This window comes from Theobroma cacao, chromosome 9 (genome assembly GCF_000208745.1).
Source record: "Theobroma cacao cultivar B97-61/B2 chromosome 9, Criollo_cocoa_genome_V2, whole genome shotgun sequence".
In the NCBI taxonomy this organism is placed as follows: domain Eukaryota; kingdom Viridiplantae; phylum Streptophyta; class Magnoliopsida; order Malvales; family Malvaceae; genus Theobroma; species Theobroma cacao.
Genome location: NC_030858.1, coordinates 32,503,618 through 32,521,353, shown reverse-complemented (window position 1 = coordinate 32,521,353; position 17,736 = coordinate 32,503,618). Strand labels below are relative to the sequence as shown.

General features: G+C 31.4%; 1 protein-coding gene across 1 annotated transcript; it reads right to left on the bottom strand.

The window, feature by feature from the left end:
- Positions 7,831-16,799, bottom strand: LOC18590150 (indole-3-acetaldehyde oxidase). Its single transcript, XM_018127406.1, has 10 exons — positions 16,409-16,799; positions 13,343-15,031; positions 12,657-12,910; positions 12,295-12,504; positions 11,912-12,130; positions 10,028-10,993; positions 9,613-9,708; positions 9,369-9,467; positions 8,887-9,076; positions 7,831-8,233 (listed from the first exon to the last, which is right to left on the bottom strand). The coding sequence occupies exons 1-10, from the start codon at positions 16,557-16,559 to the stop codon at positions 8,010-8,012; spliced, it is 4,098 nt and encodes a 1,365-aa protein (XP_017982895.1). The 5' UTR covers positions 16,560-16,799; the 3' UTR covers positions 7,831-8,009.

Genomic DNA, 17,736 nt, shown 5'->3' with positions numbered 1-17,736 from the left:
TACCAACTCAGACTTCTTATTCAACACGATTTTGCTATAATTGGATGTTTGGCTCCAATCTATAAATATAGTTTTGTCTTTTTTTTTTTTTTTTCTAAACATAAACAATCCTGCTGTACATCTACTTGTGCCGTCATAATGCAGCTCATTATTATTATTAAAAATTTGACCAAATTTTCTTTTCTTTTTACCGAATGATATTTGCCGACGAGTTTTGGACATCTCATTTTTAAGTTCAAAAGTTGACAACGCATTCTTTATCATAATCTAGTCAATCTGGAGCGCGTGAAGTACACAAATTTTTTAAAATTAGTATAATGCTTACTAAAATTCTTTAATTGTTATTATAAATATGATTTTAAACTTTAATTTATTTTTTATAAACTAACGTTAATTTTTTAATTTACTTTTCATTAACAATATACAACTAAATTTATTTTAATAGGATATGATGGATATTTAATGGGTAGTGGGGCTATTGGCACTCCTAATTGTCTATTAACACTTCCCACTAACAACTTATAATTGTAATTTCCTAAATTTCCTAACTTACCTTCACTTAAATAATTTTTTATTCAAGTCAAATTTTAATATAATTATATTACTATCTATTCACACTTTTAGTTAATCTTAGTTATTCTCACCTTTTGTTTACGGGAAATTAACTCTCCATAATAACTTCTTATATTCCTTTGTGACTTTCTTTTTTTTTTTCTGTCTTTAGTAGTGTTCAATTTATTAATTTTAGATGAATCTAATAATGCATTAGCAACAAATTGATGATGAAAAATATAAACTTTAATGAAATCTCTTGCCCTAATGATGAATATAACTTAGAATTGGAGTTAAATTCTTATCTTGGCATGCTTTCTTCTTATATGTTTTTTTTCTTTATTTAAATAATTTTTTAATTTTTATTTTGAAAATTCTGCTCAACATAAATAACCCTACTCATTAAATTTGAAAAAAAAAACCTTCTAAAATAAAAAAATTATTTAAATAAAGAAAAGAAGAACATACTAGAATAATGCATACCAACATAAAAATTTAACTCTAGTTCCAAGCTATTTTGGCCATTAGGACAAAAGATTTCATTGAAGTTCATGTTTTCATTATCAATTCGATGTTGCTGCATTGTTAAATTCATCTAAAATTAATGATTTAAAGATTATTGGGGAAGAAAGAAAGCAATGAAGTGCCACAAAAGAATATAGGAAGCTATGAAGAGTTAAAAGGTGCTAAATGAGGGAAATTTAGAAAATTATAATTATACGTTGTTAGTAGGGACTATTAATAGAATATTAGGAGTGCCAATAGCCCTACTCATTTACGATATTTAATTATGAATTCAGATAACAATTCAAAAATTAATCAGGTATTCATAAGGTTTTGATAACTTATCAAATAATTAGATTTGACTTAGAATACCTTAAAAATAAGGATATTTTATCCGTTGACATTTCCACACTTTATTCTTTTTTTATGAAATAGAGTATAACCTCTATAAATTAATAGTTTCAATTAAATAATATTTTTAATCAATATCGACTTGGGATCAATATGATAAATTGATAATTCGTTAAATTTATTAGATAATGTATTTAAAAAAAAAACACATAAGTCCCACTTGATATGTAAATTAATAATCTCTTTATACATCAAAATTACATATATACATGACTCAATTATGAGGTTTTTGCAAAATATAATTCCGATATTTCTTGTTTTTTGATATATATACATGACTCATTTAGAAGGCCTTTGTAAAATATTACTCCAATGTTACTTGTTTCCTGGTGTTTCCTGATGTCTCCTTAGATTTCGTTTCTAACTTTTCTTTGTGCATTAAGAAGCTTTAGTGTAATGTTCTTGTATTATAAAAGAAAATTATGTAGTGTAATTACTATTTTGAGTACATCTTTGTGCGGTACAAGCTCCAATACAAAATTATTGTCTTCAATTTCATCTTCTTTATCATTTCCCATGATATTATCAATAATTTGCTTGTCACTCAACAATTCTGAAGTTGACTCGTTTTCTCCAAGGTAGTTCAAAAGGTACCCAACCTCCGTTATATTACAATACTTCAACTCTTTGATTGGAATATGCAATTGTTGAATGTCTCCATCTGAGTGTTGATTCAAATTCTCTGAAGCCACAGTATTCATAGACCTAATTTTACAATGTCGAAAATAATTTACAATTGTACTTGCATGAACGTTTATTGTCCAAGCTGAGATTGTCAGATTCATTGCATCTAAAACATTTATCTTCTCTTAATTTAAGATCCCAATTTCATAACCCTCCAAAAGATTTCGATAAATTAATTTATCTATCAAATAATATCTCAATTAATTAATAAATTTTCATGGTGTCAAGAATATTAATTTAGAGATGTTTAACTATAGAATTTGAAAATTAAGGAGAAAAGTGAGGAAACCAAAAAAATCCACTGCTATAGCATGCTTGTGCTAAGAAAGTCCAAAGTCATTTTACTTTCTCAAGGGCGTGCAGCACCCATGCTTATGCCATTGTCAAATAGTGAACTTGATCTTTAGGACGATGTCATTTTGATTGGTGGCTTTAGGGGTAGAGTTAGTTAACTTTTGTTGGGGGCTAAAGACCAAGAAGAGCAAAGGTTAAAAATTTTTAAAGCTAAAATGTTGAACTTAACCAATAATCAAAAGAAAAGAAATAAGAAAAGAAAGTAGTTTTTTAAAAAAATTGTGCTCGACGATATTTTTTAGATTCAAATTTATCAATTATTGATTTTATACTAAAAAAGTTAACAATATCTTTCTCAATATCTGCAAGAAACTCATCGTTCATTTTATTTTTGAATCTTATTTTCACAATTTTCATTATTGAAAAGACTCTTTTTATAGTTGCTGTTGAAACTAGAAGAGTCTAAACAAGTCCTGTTTTGCTAAACTTTGGCACAATTTAAAAAGTGTCTTAATATCTTCAAAACTATGATGATGAGATATATAAAGCTCGTAACGCCTTAATTGTAACTTCAAAATAAGTCCTTCTTTACTCTATGAAATCTTGAGAATAAAAACTCTCCATTAACTTGCAAAAATCATCAATGTTAAATGATTTATAATTGTTATTAGGATCCAAAGCAATGCTTAAAGTTAAAAAATTCATAATTTGTTAATTGAATCTCAAATTCAATTCTTTTAGTTGGGAATCTATTGTCACTAAGAATGCATCAACTCCGTAATGATGGTCCACATTTATATTTAATTGACGAGATCAGTTTTTACCCAAAAATATTATATTGAGGAGATCATTAAGAGAAAAATATATAATAAATAAAATATTTTAAAAATTTTGAGGGCTGTAATTACACAACCATCCGCCTCTGGGTTGCTTGAAAGGGTCTCATAGTGTAGAAAAGCTTGCTTCTTTTTTCTAAGATATTGTGCTGACACCTTTTCTCCAGAATTGGATTTATACAGCGGATCCTCCTATTCAAACTGTTAATGCCAAAGACTCTTAGTAGGAATCTGTTCAAGAGAAAAATTATCTATGTAGTTTACTGAAGCAAATTTTTCTTAAATTTGAACAGAAAAGATGTTTTTTTGGGTTTTCTATCTTCGGATGTGAGAGAAGAAGAAAGGTTTCAAATCTAAAGAGTTTTTAATTATTTTTTTCTTTTGTAACAATATATTTTATATTTTTACAACTTTAAATTCTTAATTATTAATCCAAATTAAAAATTAAAACATAAAGAGGGGATTAACCAGTTAAATAAAGAATTATGCTGGTGTGGCAAAATCTGGCTGACATGGCATTAGGGTTGGTGATGGTTAATAGGATGACTAACATCTTTGACAATCAGGCTGGTTAAAAAATGGGCATTTCCAATCCCGCAGGTCTTTGTCAAGGAAGTTTGTGTATTTAATTTTTTTTATTATAACGTCTCCTGATTAATTTATTATTTTTTAATAATTACATAATATTTTCATTGAATATTATCTTTTAATGTGATCAAATATTTATATTTTATATTTTATTTTTCTTATATATAGATTTATTTATTTAACAAACTAAATAAATATCCTTAATTTCAATTAAGAACACAATTAAATAATAAAAAAATTGAAAATTACCTCTGATAAAAGAAAATTTTCCTTTTGTTATTCAATTTGGATTTGGTTTGTTGAATCTTTCAAGATTGGACTTGGAAAACAAATTGGATAAGAAACGTTGACTTTAGGTGCTACGTACTTAATTCTGCCCTTTTACTCTTATCTTTTTCTTTTTTTGGCACATGTCCAAAATTAAATAATTTCACATGCTTACTAGAAATACCTAAAATTAAACCATAAAAATTACATAATTTCAATTATTTAAACTTCATATTTTATATTTTATAAACATTTCGCATTAACATTTAATATTATTTATAAATAAGTAAAATAAGTTTTAACATGTAATGCAGATGATAAAAAATATTAGTATTTTTAGAGTATATTTAGATTTTTAATTTTACTCATTAAAGAATGCATAATAATAATTAATGGTGAATTAAATATAACTCTAATAACAATTGAAAATTAATGCTATAATTTTAGTAACATCATCTGTATAGTTAATTTACTCTAATATATAGTCAACATAAAATTGATTCATTAAAAGTGCTAGTAGTAGATTTTTTTTTTCTTCCATCAATTTTAAAATGAAAATATTGTCACCATGTTATATTATAATGAAACCTTATAAATTAAATATGCTTTAAATATGTTATTTAAAGCATTATAATAGTCATGATAAATGTTATTTAAACATTATAAATGTTGGTTTAATTAGTGTATTATAACATTATAATAGTCGTTCTATTGAACTAAATGCAACTTTATCTTAAAAATGAGAATAGGAGAGGAATGACTATTCCATTCCCCTAAACCAAGCATGCCCTTGGTGCTATGAGACATTTTTAAGGCATTTTGAACTTCAAACTTGTATCCGTACTTAGCCATTTTTCCTGCAAATGCTTAAAGAGTTTTGTGGTGTTCAAAAACACTTTAAAACTTATATTTTGATCATTTAATTTTGTCATTTTAAAATAGGATCAATTATAAAGCTAGGTCAAAATACCCACAAACTTTTTATACTCATGCATTTTGTTCAATTTAGTCCTGTACTCAAACTCAAAGCAACTTCAATTTAGTCCCTCCCCACAACGGCATCCAATTTTGATGTTAAAAGGGATGACGTCAGTGCTGACGTGACATATTTTAGTGATGTGACGTTGACATGATGACGTGACAATGCCACGTGCCAATAACATGATGACGTGGTAGTGTCATGTGACATTGATATGATGACCACGTGGTAATGTTGACATGGCAAATCAAGAAAAAATTTCAAAAAAAAATTTGTACCACGTTATAGAGACTAAATTGAATAAAAATGTATAGTATAAAAACTAAATTGAACAAAATTGAGGTGTTGAGAGACTAAATTGAAACAAATATTTGAAAATACAAATACTTAAGTAAATGATATATATACTTATTAACAAGCCAAATATTTGAGTGTAAAAGATTTATGGTGTTAAGAAATATATATATATATATATATATATATATATTTTCTTACTTGATTATTTGATTCCATAATAAGCACATTAATTTATCTATTTTGTAAAATTTAAGTTTGAATTCTCCTTTTATACAAAAAATTCTAATATTTTATCTTGGATATATACTTATAGAAGGACAATATCATTATTTACACAAACCTCAGTCTTCTTTTCCGTTCTTTGTTTTTCTCATTAGAAGTTTAATTCATCGATTAATTGTTACAAAATTAGGATAATGATGACAGATTTATATCTCTGGATTATGATTTGGATTTTTTTTTCTTACCTTCTTTTAATTTAAAGACCAAACAACCCTCTAATGACAACATTTGTATGTGTCTTAGCTTTGGTTTTTGTTTTTTTTTTTTGTTTTTTCCCTTTAAAAAATTGAAGAAGGGAGATATGGAGTTAGCGATGGTAATAAAAATAATTTTTTGTTCTGACTTACTTAATTTGGGTATACAGACCTCTTTATTACACCCATGAAATCTGAGATACTCCACCCTTCCAATTATTTATTTATTTGTTATGTTTTTATTTTTTTTAATATTTCAAGTTATATTTTTGAAGCTAGAATTTCCTAGATTAAAAACTGTATTTATGGCTGATAAGTTAAATATAATTGTAAATATTTGCACCGTTTTATATTATATTTATAAATTTTTTGTAGATCCAAATTAATAATTTAAATTTAAAGTTAGCAGAATTTGATTGTGGTTTTTAACTTAAATAAAATTGTTTTATAATTTGAGTAAATTTAAATAAAAAGTAAATTAGATAAAGTTTGAATACTTCTGAAAGAATAGGCATTTGTAAATTGTGAAAGTCGTAACTAAATCAACATATTTTGCTAATTTGAGTTTAGCTCAAGTTAAAAATTAAGTCAAATTTAGAATATAAATTTCAAATTTTTACACTATTATAAATAGAAAAAAAAGAATTTATTTAGTCTTTTTATATCATTTTATTCCAACATAATGCAAATTATTCGTCCAAATCTAGCTTCAGGTATGAATTATTTTTTTGAAAATTTTTTTTATAAAATAGGAATTCAAACTTAATTTTGTATGTTTCAAATATTTTTTTTTAATTTAGTCCCTCAACACCTTAATTTTGTTCAATTTAATCTATATGACATGGCACGGATAAATTTTTTTCTTGATTTGCCACGTCAGCATATCAATGTGATGTGGCACTGTCACGTCATTATGTCGATGTCATGTCACCAAATGTGCAGTGTCAGCATTGACATCATCCCCTTTAACGGCAAAATTAAATGTCATTGGGGGGAGGGACTAAATTAAAGTAATTTTCAAAATAAAAAATTTAAATTGGTTCAATTTTGAGTACAATAATTAGATTGAATAAAATACATAATTACAAGGACTTGATGGGTATTTTGAACATAAAGCTAACATAGTCGATTAATATTTTTTTCATTTAATTTTTGTTTCTATAAGAAAAAAAATAGAAAGTGCATTTGGATAGAAAAATACATAAAAATTTGAAGAATTATATACAAACTATATAATAATTTTAGATAACAGAAAGTATGATTTTTTTAATAGAATAATTATGTTGTAAAGAAAAAAATTATGTGTGTACATTTTAATTATTTTTTTATTTTTAAATTGATTATAATATTATGTTTTACCTTTTACTCTTACTTTATAGTAATACTTAAAAATAAATAAAACCTTTCTTTTAATGGTTGAGGGCAAGTGTGTTCTAAGTAATTTGTTGTTCACTGACTTTAAAGGAGAAAAAGAACAGTTGGTTAACGAAGCTTTAAAGCTAGTGTATTATAACATTATAATGTGCTTTTAATTTTATGATAAAAAGAGAAGTTAACCTTTGCGCTTTCAAGTATAAGATTAAAGAGTTTTAAACCAACTAGTCAACGAATACATCGGACAGATTGAGTGAGAGAAGAAGTCATGAGCCAACTTTTATTGTCTTGATAGGGTAAAATTATCCAGAAGATTAAATTTTTTGTACCTTAAGAGGAAATGTCGTCATTTTAAATAATGTAGCAATACTTGATAGCGCTATGAAAGCTTTTAAATCTTTAAAGGAAAACTCTTGAAGAAATTAATGTCCTCATTTCACACATGACAATTCTTGATGGTATAAATGTAAAAGCTTGTTAGTTCTTTATAATGAGTGAACAGTTGATGGATTGTCGGGTTGATTAACTGGTTAATGTATGTATGTGACTGACCATCTAAGACTGCCCGTGTTAGCTGACCTGAGTCCATGTATTCAACAATTTGCCCAAAGCTATGGTCTGATGTCAAGCTACAGAATTTACCTTGCTTGAAATATGAACGAAATATGGAGGGCTATTATCAGTAACATTTTTACATTACATGCAGATACAGTGAATTTTAGCCAACCAGCCAGCCGAATCCCCTGATCACTTTCTGCCCATTGTCCATTGCAAGAACCTCTGAATGCAATCAAGCCCACACAGCTCCTTCACAACAGGCATGGTGGCGGGTACCTGCAACTGGAATGTTGAATTAGACACGTCTCTGTCTAGGCCACTCCATGAAAGAAGCTGTCGCCTGGCTTCTTTTATAGCTGCCCTTGTAGCACAGTGAACTGAAACTGCTAGAAGTAATGGCGGCTCACCAGATGCTGCAAAGGAAAAGGTAACAGAATTACTATATATATTCACCAGTTTTAAAGTGGCTTCTCTATGTTCCCCCACTCTTTCCATGTACCCAACTCATGGACATATAAAATCATGCTCAAGCGGCATTTTGATTACTTTTCTACTCCATAAACATGCATATTGAGGGACCAATCTTCTGACCAGGATTAAGCTTTTGAAGAGAGCTGAATATGGCCTAGATGCAACGATGGAAATATAAAAGAGAAAATAATACTTGACACACCATAGTTGATGCAAGAAACCAAATCATAAAACGTGCAAGGAGAATTGTTCATTGATGTTGGTAGTTTGGATGGAATAATACTGTTGATGTGTAGGCATAAACAAACACATAGATGAGATAAATGAATAGTAAGATGGATGAAGTTGCAATGTGATTTCAATACTCGAATGAACAAACTCAAGCAGAAAAGCCCTAAAAACAGATTAGTCAATCAAAACAAGAATGTCATTTATCAAGCAGAAACTATTGCACCTGGCATTCACATTGCGGTAAACATTGACAGAAGAACACAGTAAATAGATCAGGCATTCCATTCATACTACCAGTCAAAATTAGATAAATCAAGAATAGAGCAAAGTGACATGGATTCAGTGAAAATTAATATGAACTTGCCTTTTGAAGAAAGTACACGGTTTTTATGATGTCCACTGTTCAAGATTTCGACATTAAATTGTTTGGGTATTGTATCCACTGTAGGGATCTTATAAGTCCATGTGCCATTTGCAATCACTAATCCATTTGTGTTTGTGGGGTATTCTTCAAGCATAAAGAACCCCATTCCTTGAACATAAGCTCCTTCAATCTGCAAACAGATTGTTAAGAGTCTTAAATCACACAGATCCTACTAACCAATGAACTAGCTACAGCAAATGACGCAAGATCTACTTGCAGGGAGGTTTTGTACACAAATTCTAACTCCCAGCATATGTACATAGTCAAATCCTTTAGCAACAATGCATAAAGTCGGAAAAAAAAATGTTAGGCATGCCTGACACAGAAAGACTTTAGAGTTGAGACTAAAAATAAACAAGCTAAGGTTATAGAGCAATCATTCTAAACTGAAGTCATGCAAAGAGTACTATATTCAAGCAAACCTGTCCTAAATCCACAGCAGGATTCAAGCTTTGGCCACAGTCATATAGAATATCTGTCCGCAAAGTTGTTGTTCCCCCCGTTAGAAGGTTTACCTCCACCTGCAATGCCATAGCTTCAAAATTAGTAACTGTCAAGTCAGTCCAAATATGGTAGTATGATTTTTTCTGCATCATGTTCAACATGCCAAATCAACTGAGAATTGAGATGAACTTCAAAGAAAGATGAAGCAATGGATAAACTTGCCTCACTCACTGCTACACCATAGTTTAGGTAATGTGTAGAGGAAGAGTCAGGTACATAATATGAACTTGCTGATAAGTTCACAGAATTGAGATATGCCTGCATTAATAATACATGTGAACTTAATTTTCAAAAAAAATAATACATGTGAACTTGCAATGAAGTTGCTGTATATAAAATGATAAAATATAATGAACTTGTCTAGAACAGCAAAGTAATATATCTCTTTTTCTCTTGGTAGAGTAAAAGTGAATGTATGACCATAATTTTGCAAAGATCTCAAAGTGTGAGAGGCATCAGAGCTAGAAGGAAACTATTCTGATATTATTGTTCCTAGGAAGGTGACTTCTCAAATTCATCCAGTAGCCAAAATGGAAACATAATGAAGTCAGAAAGTTTCTGATAGTCACACATCTACCTGAAAAATCAGCGTCTCCCATTCTATAGATTTCATTTGCTCCAGCAACTTTTCCTTGAGAGAGGTAAGTCTCTCAACCAAGACATTGCAGCAAAGTCTAACTGCTTCACAGCTGGACTCAGATGTTGTACTGGCGGCAGTCATACCCCCTTGAATTAAACTCAAAGTATCTGCTTGTATGACCCTTACTTTCTTGGAAAGTTCTCCTGTTCCACCACATTGGACCAAACTGAGAGCATATGCAGTCATCTGTTTTACTTTTGTCCAGAGACCCTGACCCAACTCAATTCCTCCAACTTCAACAACAATAGATCCATCGCGTAGAATGCTTACTTTCCCTGGTGTTGCTCTCACTGACACTTCATGCACAATTGGCACACGTGAAATTCCCCTTTTCCGCCATTTATTACACCTATTGAATTCTTTTAACATTTCAGTCCTCTGGTAAAAGCTTGAAGAAGTGGCCAACTTATCCCATATTGCAGGTAAAGTATACTCCATAGGTTCGCCTGCACTACTCTTGTAAAAGAAGTCAAGGCTGTTGTATGTGTGGAGATTAACATTTCTGACAGAATCCACTTCAATGGAAAGGGTGGATGCTACATCTTCAATTATTGCTTCAGCAATAAATGATCCCTGTAGGTCTCCTGGGGCCCTCATTGCCGATCTACTTGGAAGGTTTGTTTTGCATACTTTTACATCAAAAGATAGAGCACCCCAGTCATATTTTTTAAGTGCTCCAAGCATCATTCCAGGAATAACTAAACTTACATCCGAGTATATCCCTGCATCCATTAGTATATCGAGTTTTAGGGCTGTAATCTTCCCATTAGTTTTGAATCCTACACTATAAGTTATTTTCATGGGGTGCCTTCCTCCTGCCATTATCATATCAGTCTTTCGGTTCATGTATATCCTGACTGGACGCTGTAATTTGTAAGCAGCAAGTGCACAAGCTGTGGCAACCTACATTAAGTGATATAGTTAAGTGATACAAATAACAGACTAGAGACAGGGTAGCACTAAATTTTAGACGCCACAAAAAATTTGAGGGATCTTATGCATAACAGTGGATCAACAATCTATTCAGCAAAACTGCACAAGGACAGCCAAACCGATGAATCTCCAATTATATGCTTAAGTTAGCATCTAATTCTGAATATTATTAGTTTCAGTAAGAAAAAGGAAAAGGAAGAGAGGATTGAACCAACAAAAACATGTTTGATGGAATATGATACAGTGATGGTGAACTTAGTGAATTGATCTACTGTACACCATATTGTGAATGGCAAAAGTTTTCCGTCAACAAAACCTAGAAAGTAAGGTTGATTAAGTATAGAATATAGATCACTCCAAAAATCACTCAACAGCAAACGCCATTTATGAAGATGGCTAACTTCAATCCAATCAACTAATCTTCCATTATTTCTGAGTGCTTTACCATACCCTAGGTACTTCTTACATAATTCAAAATGCCAATGTCAGACCAAACCAACCAAGCTGTAATACTGAGAAGTTTTCTAGGTGACAGAATTTAATTAAATTGAACAAGTATGGAAACACTCTTTATCTGTCCCCCAAGTAAAGAAATTAAACAAAGAGGGAAATGTTTTCTTTCCTAATGACATAGCAAAAGAAGCAGAAGACCTTGGAAGAAAAATAAAAAACACAATCAAGCACATCGATTAATTTCAGCCCACTCTACCAAAAGCAATTCCCCATCTAGAAACAAAGCTTATCTTCTTAGTGTATTAGTACTTTCTTTTCCAGTTTCTAAAAACATTCAATTTGATGCTGGAAAACAAGCTCATCTTCCTAAAAAGAGAAGTTTAAAAAAAAAAAAGCAGAGATAAGAAAACTATACAGTAGTAGAATGACACTCACAGAAACTGCTTTTACGGCCTTTCCACCAAAACCTCCTCCGATCCTTCTTGTAACCACACGAACGTTATGTCCAGGAAGACCAAGGCATTGAGCTATTGTATCCTGTGTGAACTCAGGGAATTGATTAGAACTGTACACCACAATGCAGTTGTCTTCATCTGGCACAGCCAGTGCAGTTTGTGTCTCCATATAGAAATAGTATTGCGACCCAAGTTTGATCTAGATAGAGGAAGTCAACAGGAATTTTTAGTGACTTTCCATGATAAAGGTTTATCAGAGGATAAAAAATACGGCTTGTACTGCAGGTTAATTCAGATGAAGAAAAAGAACAGGTATAGTGGGGCAGATCAGGAAGCAGAGCAGCAACAAAGTATAGACATTACCTGAGCTGAGAGAATTTGGTGATCAGCTGCATCCATGCCTTTGGAGAAATCACCAAATTGTAGGGGGTAAAGGGAAGGCGGAAGCTCAAAAAAGCTACATCTATCAACAGCTTCTTCTACAGATAATATGGGTGGTTCTAGATTCTCCTTGTCATAATCAACCACTGCAATGTTTGCTGCCAGGTCTGCATGTTTCTGTGTATCTGCTACCTGAAAGTGTCATCTTAATGATCAAAGTTAAATAAAAATTAAACATCAAGAGCTTATAAAGGAAACATAATAACCATTGTACTGTGTCTAATAGCAATGACAATTACAACAAACCAACGAAAGACCTAGATATGGTCAAACAATGGATGTACCACAAAGGCAATGCGATCTCCCACACATTGAGCAATCTCATCTGCATACAAAGGTTCCTCACCAAATATGGACTTACTACCTACGTTCTTCCCAGGAATGTCTTTGACAGTCATAAGTGCAGTGACTCCAACCGTTGATGAACCGGGCTTAAATTTTATGCCCTTCACCCGTGCCAGAGGCTCTGTGCTATAGACAAAAGCTCCATGTAGGCAATTTCTTGGAGATGGAATGTCATCCACGTAAACAGCCTCACCTACAAAAGAGCTCAATGAACACTGATTGTATAGAGCATAGAGCAGTAAACAAGGAAGATCTAAGGATGAAAGGCAAAGCAAGGTTGGGAAAACAAAAACTGGGGTATATTAATATATTCACGATGTTTTCAAGGAATTAAGAAAAGATGCATTCGTGTTTAAAGCTTAATGAATTCAAAGTTTGAGCTTGCAACAAATTTAGGCAATGCATCTAGTGAAGCATAAGAGCATGATGAGAAAAGCGCTAGGACACATATGCAGAGAAGTGATGCTACTGTCACAATATCACTAACTGTTCAAGTGCCAAACCAATTAATCATGGATCCATGCCTTTAGGAAACAGCAGAAAAGCATCAAAAGACTAAATAAAAATTTTTAATAGTTGACTTATTGGTGTGAAGCAATAGAGTAATGAGTATGAAAGGACAAACCAGAAGCTTGAATGGCTGCTCCAGCTTTGGTAATGGGCTTTCCAACTGGATGATATTCTTCACTTAATTGAATCACCTGCTCTCCAGATGATAACAACGTTGGGAGTTGGTTTTTACCAAACTCATCACAACTTGGTTCTGTTTTGGAATCTTTCAACACGATGCCATTGAGAAAACCATCAGAAATTTCAGCAAGAGTGTCAATTAAGGGGCTTAGGAACTCGAAAAGATAGCCAACAGCCAAGCTTGTCCTGTAAGTAGGGTGTGAGGTACCATCTTCAGGTATTACAATGGTTCCAAGTACTTTAGTAGCCTCATACAGAACACCAACACTTATCAACTTTCCAGTAAGAAACTCCTCAACCTTCCTTGCTCTAATCGGACGTCTGGTCCCATAACCACCAAAAGCCAACTGGCAGTTATTTAGTCTAACTCCAGTAGAGTTTCTACAAAAAGAAACCTCAGCCAAGAAAGCAGCATTCAAATAGGGCAGTGCATTTCCAAGAGGGCGTGGTGCAGCCCGATAAGTTTCAAATAGCAACTTAGTATCAGTTTCAGAAGAAATATCCCTTCTTGACCCCCAGCAAGGAATCTTAATGCTTAAAAGAATGGTTTTGGAATCTAAAGGAGGCCTTCCAAGGAACTCCTCCAGTGTAAGCTTTTCAAGTTTCCGACCTGTCATTATATTCATTATTGTACCCACAGGAAGTAGTATGGTAGCAATATCTGATGGAAAATGTTTCCTCTGGGCCATCATCAAATTTCCTCCTATGCTACCTGAATTCCTTACGAATCCTGAAGCTATCTTTTCCATATGAGCAGCGATTTTTTGGAACACTGTTTTACTTTCTAGATGAAAATCACCTTCATTTTCCTCCTTCATAGCTTCAATAGCTTTGGAAATTGTCACAGCTGCTCCAATTTCAATTCCTGTCTGGTCTTTCCTGATGATTGAGAGCTCAAGAATATATTTTAAATCAATGTACTTGTCATAGCGTTCTTGTTCCTTGTAATATCCCATCCCTGTGTTACCAACAATAATTTTCATTGAGGTTCCATCATTGGCCTCATTCTCTTGCAATAAGCTTTGGAGCTGCTCAAGACTAGCAGGACTATACCAATGATATCCTTGAGAAGCCAGACTGGCACCTGCCTTGATATGCTTCTTGAGAAACTCAGGAAACTTAGAACTTGCATTACTATGATTGTATGAAGGTAATCTACTCAGCTTTGCTTCATCACTTTCTCCTTTTTTCCAGAAGGAGTTCAACCCCAAGTCCTCCATATCAACATCAGCAGCAAAACTTTTGCAAGCATCAGCTATAGGTCGATAACCGGTACAGCGACAAAGATTTCCTGCGATGGCCTTTTCTGCTTCAGAGACTGTGAGCTTGGAGAACCCAGGACGGGGTTCTGGCCTGTTGGTCTTATCAGCATTGACAAGAGCTGAAAAGAGAGAAACACACATTCCGGGAGTACAAAAGCCACATTGAGAAGCATGGAAACCGGCAAACCTTTGCTGAATAGGGTGGAAACCATCCTTGCTATTTCCAACTCCCTCAGCTGTTGTAATTGAACATCCATCTACACTGCAAAGAAGTGTGAGACATGAACTCACAGCAGAATCCTCAACTTGGTCGAGCACGGGATCATACTTGGACAGTAGGACAATGCAGGCACCACAGCCACCTGTAAAACAGGACAACAATAATCAGAAACCATTCCTTTGGTAGCAGGGATTAAAATGGGAGGCAAAATAGTTAACTTGCTTTCTAGCAGGCTTTTATTCTTTAAACAAGTAATACAAGATTCAAAACCTCCATTACTTTCATTTCTTCTCCTTTCCAACTAAACTTTCATTTCCTCTCTGCTTTCTGAGTCAATGGTTTTAAACAATACAAATTTTCCCGTTTATCAAACAATTCCTAACATTCTACGACCATTTAATTCAAAATTTACTTGTTATATAAAAATATTAAGAAAAAAGTAAACGAAGAATGATAATTAAAGACATAAAAGTGGATTATGCATAGTCTTAAAGGGCTGTTGCCTTCAATTGAGCATATTGTAGATTCCTTCAAGAATAAGTAGCGCTCCCCTTAACTGTTTTCACTTTACTTTTTGTATAAGTGGCCTTCTATGTACGTAAATAGGTTGAAATGGGATGCAAAAAAATTAAACAATTAAAACTTAAATTTTAATGCTTTTCATGATTATCACATGATACCTTTTTTTTAATAATCATGGTTATCGAACAATATTAGACTTAAATTAACCCAAATTCTTAAATAATAATACTAGATTAATAATTTAAACAATTATTATAATCATGTATTTGTATAGATCAATTTATATTCATTGTTATATTTGTCACTTCATAAAAAAATTTTCAAATTTTTATTTATAAATATTATTATGAGACAACAAATTGTGATTTATTGAAAATATATAAAATTATTCTCGATAGTACACCATATATAAATTTATTTACTTCATGTACTATTGCGTAACTAGAAAATTTTTTTTGAGTTAATAGCCTAATATAATTTTTTTTTGTTATGATAAATTTTAATATATTTGAAAATCGTTATATAATTGTTTCATTTTCAATACTATCAAATACATAATTTTCCTATATATATAATAAAAAAATTATGCGATAAATTCTTCATTATTTTCATTATCGAAAGAGTAGTTTCCATACTTGCAGTGCAATATTGTCTAAATAAGACTTAATTTATCATAAAAAAAAACAGTTTTAAATAGTTCTTTTAAGAACAAAAAGCCAAATATGCGATCTTTACAACTCCCAATCAAAGGAAAAAAGGTACTGAAAATATACCCCAAGTTGTCTACAAGCACCATAGCATGCAATCATAGTCAAACAAACATATATTTTCATAATTAATACAATTCAACAAGTTGGCTTTTCTTATTGATAATTAATTAAAATCCAGAAGAAAAAAAAAAACACCAGTCATCAGCACTCAAAACCATACAACTAAACTGTCATACAAACAACTGGAAAATAGAGAGAGAGAGAGAGAGAGAGAGAGATGACAAGACCTTCACCACAGCCGAGCTTGACACTTTTGAAAGGAGTTTGGGAACGCAAGAACTCAAGCAAAGTAATTGAAGGGTCGTCTACGTTTAAGAGCTCATACATGTGTCCATTAACTGCAAAAACCAAACTCCTCTGCTTTACTGCCTCCCCCATTTTTTTCAGAGTTGACCAAACTGATCCTACGATTGAGTTGTTCCTCTACTCATTGGCCAACTCTACATATAATTAAGGCGGTAATATATATAAAGGCAGAAATGCGACTTTCCAACCGCTTCATAAACAATATGTATGCTTTCCGACCTTTTACAAGCAAATCAAATGACATCCCTGCTGCGTACTACTTCCTCCATCCCCACTTCTTTTTTTTTATTTGATTTTTCAGAATTTAAGAAAATAATTTTGATATATATATTGTATTTAAACTGTAGACTAATTGGCTCTCCCATGGTTTATATTTGCAAGCTAGTAATAGCGAAGACTTTGGAGAGGCAAAGACAAATAAAAGTGTTGAAATGAGAGAAAAAAATTCACAGCAATGAAAGAGAAAGCAACCCTCTTCGTGCTGTCTTAATTACATTTGACAATAGAATGCTAGTCCAAAGAATTTTATGTCTATAAACTTTTTAAGCAAAAGAAATATTATTAATCTTTGCTACAAGTTTATATTTATATTTTAATTTTTATATTCCAGCACAGCACATGTAACATAATTAACAATTTTATAAGTTCATTTGAATCTAGAAAGGTTCATTTGTTTTCATATTTAGAGAGAACATGTTTAGGTTTTATTCTATTTTATCTCAAGATTATTTATACAAGTAAAATTACAATTATAATCAAATAATAATCATAATAGATAACATATATATACTGAAATAAAAATCAATCAAATAAAACTAAAATAGTAAAAAAAATAAAATAAATTAATGAACGCACATAAAATTAAACTTACACATAATAAGAGTTTAATTTAAGACCTAAAAATACTAAAATCTTTTCATTATCATTGAGATTTGATATCAATCATTTAGGAATATATTTATGATTAATTACACTAGTAAATGTAAAAATATAATGATGTTGAAATGGATTTTATGGTTCTTTTTTTATACTTGAAGAGAGAAGGATTCAAATCTTATTTTTTAGACGAGAATCATATATCAATCAATGAGTAAAATATTTGAGTGTAAAAGGATTTTGATGGTTAATAAGAAGGAATATGTTTTTTTTTTTGAAAAAATAAAAAGGATTAAAAACTTGGGAATTTAAATGGTGGTGCAAAACTCAAACGCTTAATGGTTTTTGCCGAATTTGTCAATTTTAGGTGGCC